Source organism: Bufo bufo, chromosome 1 (genome assembly GCF_905171765.1).
Source record: "Bufo bufo chromosome 1, aBufBuf1.1, whole genome shotgun sequence".
NCBI classification, from domain to species: domain Eukaryota; kingdom Metazoa; phylum Chordata; class Amphibia; order Anura; family Bufonidae; genus Bufo; species Bufo bufo.
Genome location: NC_053389.1, coordinates 571,135,344 through 571,144,875, shown reverse-complemented (window position 1 = coordinate 571,144,875; position 9,532 = coordinate 571,135,344). Strand labels below are relative to the sequence as shown.

The following is a 9,532-nucleotide window of genomic DNA, read 5'->3' as shown; positions in this document are numbered from 1 at the left end:
TTCCAGATCATCAACATCTCCAAACAATGTTGTGAAGTCTTCTTGCACCCCTTCAGCATCCTGCCCTTCAGCAGCACTGTCGCTTTCATGATAAGAACCGGCTTCATCACCATCAAAAAGTTCATCATATGCGTCCGGCTCGCTGGAGGAGTCCGGGCGTCCGGAATAGCTGCTCTCAGCGCCTTCATTTTCTTCTAGCAGGGAGGTCAGCAGCTCCAGGTCAGCATCTCCTGATGAAGCACACAGCTACTTTACTGACAGTCAGAACAGTAGAAATAAGGTGTGTCCCTTTCTACGGAAATTAAACTGTACAACTGTATTGTGAAACATTCGGCAACCATCCAATGTAATTAAAGAGGTATTCCCATCTGAGGCAATGGGGGCATATCGCTAGGATATGTCCCCTTTGTCCGATAGGTGCTGGTCCTACCCCTGGGACCCACACCTATATCAAGAACGGAGCAGAGAAGTGGTGACCTGGGTCCGGCCATCACCAAGCTCTATCCCCATAGAAGTGAATAGGAGCGCACTGCTCATGACCGGCCACCGCTCCCATTCATTTCTATGGGGCCGACATAGAACTGAATGGAGGGCGGCTGCACATGTGCAGTGTGCCCTCAACCACTTTCAGGGCTCTGTTCTCAGTGCAGGTGTGGGTCCAAAGGACCTGCACCTATCGGATAATGGGGGCATATCCTAGTGATATGCCCCCATTGACTGAGATGGGAAAACCCCTTTAAAATGTCTAATCATCTGTAAGATCTTGCAGTCTGTGAATGACAACACAAGTGCCATCCAGAATCTGAGAAGTGAACTGGTACAGCCATAGTCTCTGTGAGCTAAACACATCGGGCATGCTGGAATTAGTGTCACTGCATCCAATAGACACCCCTCCCGCAGACTAGGGCAGGAACGGACATCAACTCCCGATTCTGCAATCTCACATGGTTCCTCTCAGCCAGTTACCACTTTTGAAAACAATCATGTGACATACCCGCCACAATAAGTACCACATGATGTCTTTCAGTGGTGCGGACTGGCTGAGATCACGGGCTTAAAGGGAACTTGTCACCGGGATTTTGTGTGTAGAGCTGAGGACATGGGTTGCTAGATGGCCGCTAGCACATCCGCAATACCCAGTCCCCATAGCTCTGTGTGCTTTTACATATATGTAAATGAGGCTAACAACGTTTTCAGGGCCCAGCCACGCCCACTGTGAAGGAGCCCAGCACCGCATCCTCCGAAACTCCTCCTTGCTCCCCGACGTCACAAAGCTAGAGCGCCGTAATCTCGCGATGCGCAGAGTTGGCATAGTGTTCCTTCCGTGCCGACATCAGCCTCAGGGAACGAACTGTGCATGCGCTAGCTCACGCATCGCGAGATTACGGCGCTCTAGCTTTGTGACGTTGGGGAGCAAAGGAGGAGTTTCGGAGGATGCGGGGCTGGGCTCCGAAAATGTTAGTAGCCTAATTTACATATATGTAAAAGCACACAGAGCTATGGGGACTGGGTATTGCGAATGTGCTAGCGGCCATCTAGCAAGCCATGTCCTCAGCTCTACACACAAAATCCCGGTGACAGGTTCCCTTTAAGTCTTCACAGCGGCTTTGCTTGCCCCGACATGTAGACATGCATTGCAAGTAATGATTGTGAACATGGTCATGCTGTGACTGTGCACACCTGCTGGATATTTGCCAGCACAGACTTCAATGTGAATCACGGCCAACCGATATGCAATATTTTTTTTTCACCATCTAACGGGTGTTGCAAATCCAAACTCACACCAAGAAGACAGCAGGTCGTGGACTGATCGCACATATTTTTTGGTCACCATGTAGCCTGTCTATTGACTTACCCTCCATATTGAGTTGCAGTGATTAAGGGTAATCCACTTGAATCTGCAAGAAAAATTATCGAAATGAAAAACTTTAAAATCAGGAAGTTAACATGGGCTAATCTCCTGAAGCAGTAGTGTGCAGGCTGGCTCAAGGCTCACCCCTTTAATCTGAGCCAAATTGCAATGTTATCAGGCAGCCCCTGACTGACCGGTCTGGAATAGAAAGCTACACTGTGAGGGTCTGTATCTACAGAAGACAATACACCGTATAGGACCGGTGACAGGTACCGCTCTACATACAGTACTCTATGCAGGGATATACCTGTACGGTGCAGGCTGGCGGTTATACTGTACGTACAACTCCCTCTAATAAGAGCTGTGCCCGGGAGGAGAACGCACCGACTACCCGTACAGAGAAGACGCGCCAAGCGTTCAACCTAAGCCCCGCCCCCCGCGGGAGGACATCACTACGTTTGGCGCCAGCGCTCCACAGACGCATACGTGCCAATCCGCGCCGCGGTACAGTAGAACTAGAGGAAGACGCTCTGGGCGCACTCTATGGTAAAGGATCTTCGTTTCGTCGTTTCCCATTGGTTGAGAGAGTAGATGTCACCGGCGCCATATTTAATACTGGAAGGAAATGGTAGAAGCATCAGTGTTTGGGCAAGTTGCCCTCCCTGTATGTGTTGTGTGGCGGCCATCTTTTGGTTGGTACAAGGAGCCTCTCCTGTAAGGTTTGTGGTGAAGTTTGTATCCATTATGTAACTCACATGTGCCCCATTGTAGAATGCGCCTCTCTGGAGCATTGTCCGGGTGCTGGTGTTCTGCTGGTTGCTGGAATCTGCTCATTGATAAGCAGCTCTGAAAATCCAGTCCTACTGGATGTAGAGAAAAGTAACTAGAGTGATGGAGGAATTCTAGTGCTGCAGTTATCCAGGATATTGTGTGTGACCAGCTATAGTAACAGATGTAACAGGCTGCCATTCATCCCAACATCCCTGCTGCTCCTGGAGGTGTACAACAGTCTGGGGAATGGTGGCTTGCAGGGTGGCAGCACAGGGCAGATGCCAGGAATTATGCAGATCACTGATAACATAGCCTGTAAAACTAGTACACCACGCAAAGCTGTGAGGTGGGACCTCCATGGTCGGAATTGTTTCTCACTTGTGTCATTGGTGGACATAGGATAGACCAGGGATCAGCAACCTCCAGCACTCCAGCTGTTCTGAAACTACAACTCCCAGAATCCCCCTTTCACTTCTATGGAAGTTACAAGAATGGTCAAGAAAGTGTGCATGCTGGGGGTTGTAGTTTCCCAGCAGGTGGAGTGCCAAAGGTTGCTGATCGCTGGGATAGACCATGGATGTAGCTGCTGCCACTAGGAGGCGACACTAGGTGGAGAAAAGTATTACCACAAAAGGTACCTAGTATAAAGGACAGGAGAGGTGAGAAGATACCTAGTAGGGATGAGCCAATCAACTTCAAATGAAACATCCCAAGGGTACTTTCACACTTGCGGCAGAGGATTCCGGCAGGCAGTTCCATCCGGACGCAAACATGGCATTTGTCAGACGGATCCGTCTGACAAATGCATTGAAATACCAGATCCATCTCTCCGGTGTCACCTGCAAAAACGGATCCAATATAAATATTTTTATCATTTTTAAAGGTTTGCATGCGCAGACCGGAAAGCCGGATCCGGCACTAATACACTTCAATGTAAATTAATGCTGGATCCGGCATTCCGGCAAGTGTTCAGGATTTTTGGAGAGAAAACTGCAGCATGCTGCGGTATGTTCTCCGGGCAAAAAACATAAGAGGGACTGAACTGATGCATCCTGAATGGAATGCTCTCCATTCAGAATGCATTAGGATAAATGATCAGTTTTTTTCCGTTATTGAGCTCCTGTGATGGAACTTAACAGTGATGGCCAGTTCGCATTGTTCGCCCGCGAACATATGCGGGCTGCCATCTTTTTTCACAAGTCCGGCGAGGCACAGGTAAGCCCTTACCTGTGCCTGTGCGCGAGCCGGTCTGAAAACAAGTGCGGTCAGCGGGAGCAGGCAGTTCCGAAAACAGCCACCGGGGGCCTTCATCGGGCTGTTCTTGGAACTACCTGCTCCCGGTGACCGCATTTGTTTTCAGATCGGCTCGCGGCACAGGTAAGGATTTACCTGTGCCTTGCCGGACTTGTGAAAAAAGATGGCAGCCCGCATATGTTCGCGGGCGAACAATGAAAACTGGAACTCAATACCGGAAAGCAAAAACGCTAGTGTGAAAGTACCCTTAGTCGATTTAAATTAAACTTCATTTTAATACTGTACGTAGCAGGAGCTCCGTACAGTATTAGAATGTATTGGCTCCGATGAGCCAGAGTTATTGCTTCGCGAGACTTCGTGCAATAACTTAAAAAATGTATTTGTATTGAATTTTTTTTTCCTGAACTCAGGTTTGGTTCTAAGTGGTACCTTGGAACCAAACCTGAGTTCGGGAAATGGTTTTTTACAGTACAAATTAATTTATGAAGTTATTGCGTGAAGTCTCGCGAGACTTCGCAGAGCAATAACTTCAGCTCATCTGAGCTAATACATTCTAATATTGTACAGAGCTCCTGCTCCATACAGTATTAGAACGAAGTTTTATGCGAATCGACTTCAGATGTTTAATCCGAAGTTGATTTGCTCACCCCTAATAAGGGACAGTAGAGAACACAGGAGAGGTGAGAAGATACCTAGTATGAGGGACAGGGGAGAACGCAGGAGAGGTGAGAACATACCTAGTATAAGGGTCAGGAGAGGTGAGCAGAAACCTGGTATTAGGGACAGGAGAGAACACAGGAGAGGTGAGAAGATGCCTAGTATAAGGGACAGGAGAGGTAAGACGATACCTAGTATAAGGGACAGGAGGGAACACATGAGAGGTGAGAAGATACCTAGTATAAGGGACAGGATAGGTGAGAAGATACCTAGTATAAGGGACAGGAGGGAACACATGAGAGGTGAGAAGATACCTAGTATAAGGGACAGGATAGGTGAGAAGATACCTAGTATAAGGGACAGGAGGGAACACATGAGAGGTGAGAAGATGCCTAGTATAAGGGATAGGAGAGGTGAGAAGATACCTAGTATAAGGGCCAGGAGAGAACATAGCAGAGGTGAGAAGATACCTAGTATAAGGGCCAGGAGAGAACACATGAGAGGTGAGAACATACCTAGTATAAGGGCCAGGAGAGAACACATGAGAGGTGAGAACATACCTAGTATAAGGGACAGGAGAGAACACATGAGAGGTGAGAAGATACCTAGTATAAGGGACAGGATAGGTGAGAAGATACCTAGTATAAGGGACAGGAGAGGTAAGAAGTGATTTTCTATCACCAGTAGAACACCCTGCTGCATTACTCTTTTTGATAAATGGGAGCCTTATGGCGGAATTACACAGCATAATTGTGGGGCCAGTTATCGTGAATGAACATTATTACAAACACTCGTTCCCAATAACAGGCTCAATGTAAAGATGCTGGTGATCAACTGATGGCAGTATATTAAATTATCATTTCTGGGCACCGGTCATGTACTGTGTAAACCGTGATCTGCTGGCCAGAAGCAATGAATCTGCATGAGGATGAGCTGTGAAATTAGCGATCATTGGAGGTAATCACTGCATGTAAATGCAACTCTTCACCTCCATGGACGAGCAAGCAACTATCAGGAAGGATTGGTCCCATCCCAATAATTGCCAGCTCAATCCACGCATGTAAGTGCGCCTTTAGATTGATAGAACATAAAATATATTTGTGATTAATACTTCCATTGATTAACATCTCTTTTGTAAACTCCTATGAAAGTTAATAATTTAATTGCACAATACAGTCCTGATCAAAAGTTTAAGACCACTTGAAAAATGGCAAAAAATCATATTTAGCATGGCTGGATCTTAACAAGGTTCCAAGTAGAGCTTCAACATGCAACAAGAAGAAATGGGAGTGAGATAAAACATTTTTTGAGCATTCAATTTAATGAAAACAACGAATAAACTGAAACAGGCTGTTTTTCAGCTGATCAAAAGTTTAGGACCACACCTTCAAAAAAAAACTAAACCCCCCCAAAACAGAAATCCAACTTCCAAACATGAACTCAGTAATGAGTAGCTCCGCCGTTATTGTTTATCACTTCCAAAATTCGTTTAGGCATGCTTGATGCAAGCGTTTCCATGAGGTGAGTGGGAACATTTCTCCAAGTGGTGAAGACGGCCGCACAAAGGCCATCTACTGTCTGGAACTGTTGTCCATTTTTGTAAACTTCCCTTGCCATCCATCCCCAAAGGTTCTCAATTGGATTTAGATCAGGGGAACACGCAGGATGGGCCAAAAGAGTGATGTTATTCTCCTGGAAGAAGTCCCTTGTCCTGCGGACATTGTGTACTGTAGCGTTGTCCTGTTTAAAAACCCAGTCGTTACCACACAGACGAGGGTCCTCAGTCATGAGGAATGCTCTCTGCAACATCTGGACATAGCCAGCGGCTGTTTGATGCCCCTGCACTTCCTGAAGCTCCATTGTTCCACTGAAGGAAAAAGCACCCCAGACCATTATGGCGCCCCCTCCACTGTGGCGCGTAGAAAACATCTCAGGTGGGATCTGCTTGTCATGCCAGTAACGTTGGAAACCATCAGGACCATCAAGGTTACATTTTTTCTCATCAGAGAATAAAACTTTCTTCCACCTTTGAATGTCCCATGTTTGGTGCTCTCTTGCAAAGTCCAAACGAGCAGTTCTGTGGCGTTCAAGGAGACGAGGTCTTTGAAGACTTTTTTTTGTTTTTGAAGCCCTTCAGTCTCAGATGCCGTCTGATGGTTATGGGGCTGCAGTCAGCACTAGTAAGGGCCTTAATTTGGGTCGAGGATCGTCCAGTGTCTTGACGGACAGCCAATTAGATCCTCCGGCTCAGTGCTGATGAATTATTTTTGGGTCTTCCACTTGACTTTTTTGTTCCATAACCCTCAGGATCATTTAAGAAATTCCAAATGACTGTCTTACTGCGTCCGACCTCAGCAGCGATGGCGCGCTGTGAGAGACCCTGCTTATGCAGTTCAATAACCCGACCACGTTCAAAAAGGGAGAGTTTTTTTGCCTTTGCCATCACAACGTGTGACTACCTGACAGAAAATGACAATGAATCCACATCTTTCCACAGATTTGGCCTTTTAAAGGCATGTGGTCCTAAAATTTGGATCAGTTGAAAAACAGCCTGTTTCAGTTTAATTGTTATTTTCAATTAATTGAATGCTCAAAAAATGTTTTGTCTCACTCCCATTTCTTCTTGTTGCATGTTGAAGCTCTACTTGGAACCTTGTTAAGATCCAGCCATGCTGAATATGATTTTTTGCCATTTTTCAAGTGGTCTTAAACTTTTGATCAGGACTGTATTAATAGCAGATAAGTTTTTTTTAAGCTGGAGTTGGTATACTCTTACATTCTTAGGTTTGGTTGTGTATGACTAGTTCATGGTAAAGCTGGTCAATCAGTTAGGACAGATTATCTTTTATACATCTGTTTTACACAGTATGACATCACTTTCTCCTTTGTATAGTGACTATTGCTTTTATTCATCTGCTCCCACCTGACAGATCAATATTATATTTTTTTCAGAGGGTGCCAGTAAGATGCCAGTGTCATGTGCTGCCTCGGGGTGCAAATCTAGGTACACTCTGGAGGCCAGAGAGAAAGGAATAACATTTCACAGGTGACTTGGATCTTTAGCAGTTTTTGTGAATGGACTTAAAGGGGTTCTGTAGTTTGTTTTAACTGATGATCTATCCTCTGGATAGATCATCAGCATCTGATCGGCGGGACCCTCAGCTGTTTGAGAAGGCAGCGGCGCTCCAGCAGCGCCCTGGCCTTTTTCACTGTTTGCCTCTGGCCCAGTGACGTCACGATTAGTATAAACTGGCCTGGGCGGGGCTAAGCTCTATTCAAGTGAACAGTGCTTAGCCGCGCCCAGGCCAGTTGATACTAGTCGTGACGTCACTGGGCCAGAGGCAAACAGTGAGAAGGCCGCGGCGCTGCTGGAGCACCGCTGCCTTCTCAAACGGCTGATCGATCGGCGGGGGTCCCGGGTGTCGGACCCCCGCCGATCAGATGCTGTTGATCTATCCAGAGGATAGATCATCAGTTAAAACAAACTGTAGAACCCCTTTAAGAAGTAGGGATAGGGCCATAGCAAGCATGAAATTGTTCTCCAATCCACCATGAACACCGAATGCAGAGGGAATTCAGCAAACAGGAAGATATGACAATTGATTATGGGTCCCCATTCAGCGACTTACCCTCTTGTTTCCAGTCCTTTCAGTGATCTGCATTCAGTGTTTGACAGTCCCTTATTTCTCCCAGAGTAAGCAGAGGTGGAAACACCTGGACTGCTGGACCCCATAGGAAATGCAATACCTGCTTCCCTGATGGTGGTTTGTAGAGAGTGAAGGTTTATCCTTTGATCTGCTAAGTCTCAGAATAGATGATAGGCCTTTGCCTTTGAAACAATACCATAAGGACCCATTCACGTGACCATATTTTTGCTCTTCATCACTTACGGATTGGACGCGGACCCATTCATTACAATGGGTGCACAAAAAATGTGGCCAGCACACTGTGTGCTGTCCGCATCTGTATGTCTGTTCTGCAGCCCCGAAAAAAAGAACATGTCCTATTCTTGTCTGCTTTGCAAAGCAAACTGGTGCAACAGAGATGTCCCATGAACATCATCCGGATTTTTTGCAAATCCGTGTTTTGGGGACTACACAATACATATGGTCATGTGAATGTACCCTAAATTTTCAATTTATGTATTATTTATGTTAAATATTAATTATCGATTAGTTTATTTACTTCATTTACATGTCATAGTATATTTTTGAGGCACTCTGGCTCCCAGGCTTGAACCATGTTAGAATATTCAATTTTATTTTTAAAACCAGATTTGTTTAGTTAAAAAAATGTAAACTTACAGAAAGGTACAAAAAGGGTGGTGAAACTACCACCACAATGTACATCCCTCCCCCCACGTGAGAATATTCTATTTAATAGAAGTTTGCAACACCACCAGTTCAAGTGTGAGACGGCAGGGGGATAAACAAGGGAAAGATCTGATTGGTCAGAGCACATAACACAGCTCTTAAATTGTCACTAACTTTTCACACTGCTATGCATAAATGAATAGTAGAAATGACTATAAGAAACTTTGTAATATGTGTTATCGGAGAGAAATGTCTGTTTCTCATGTTATCAGCTATTCCCCCTCCCCCTTGCTAATTGTATTTCACTTTGAAAAATGCCTTAAACCCGTTTAGGACAGACCAGCTCCACTGAAATATAATTTTACATGTCAGTATAAGTCTATGGAAAGGGGAGGGGGTAGGAGTGAGGAAGGGCTGAGTAAGACACGACCCCAGGAGAGACAACAATGAGACTACTGCAGCTACGTAGGAAGCTTATATTTCAGCTCAAGTGTTTTATTCACAGCCATACAAGTCAGTACTTCTCTGTAATGTCCTCCATGATCCTGAGGGAGTAAATGAAAGTTAGGAAGAAGATTATCCTCTGCTTTCTGTGTGCAGTGGATAGGGGCTAGTGTCCACCCATTATCTCTGGGAGAGCTGCAAACTAGACATTCAGCATGCACAGGGGAAAATTGATAAAATG

General features: G+C 45.7%; 1 protein-coding gene and 1 long non-coding RNA gene across 5 annotated transcripts in view; one reads left to right on the top strand and one right to left on the bottom strand.

Moving 5' to 3' along the window:
• Positions 1–6: 6 nt before the first annotated feature.
• On the bottom strand, positions 7–2,284 carry LOC120983571. Its single transcript, XR_005775128.1, has 3 exons — positions 2,160–2,284; positions 1,856–1,898; positions 7–230 (listed from the first exon to the last, which is right to left on the bottom strand). It is a non-coding gene; the product is annotated as an uncharacterized LOC120983571 (long non-coding RNA).
• A 36-nt stretch (positions 2,285–2,320) lies between these two features.
• THAP9 (THAP domain containing 9) overlaps positions 2,321–9,532 on the top strand; it is a 29,738-nt gene continuing 22,526 nt past the window's right edge. For 2 of the 4 annotated variants that reach the window (XM_040413203.1, XM_040413200.1), the window contains exons 1-2: positions 2,530–2,571; positions 7,487–7,580. In XM_040413203.1, the coding sequence (XP_040269137.1) occupies positions 7,501–7,580 (80 nt within the window). In that variant the 5' untranslated portion in view covers positions 2,530–2,571; positions 7,487–7,500. Of the gene's footprint in view, positions 2,399–2,529; positions 2,572–5,465; positions 5,595–7,486; positions 7,581–9,532 lie in introns of those variants that run through there. The other 2 variants (XM_040413201.1, XM_040413202.1) reach the window with 2 other exon arrangements.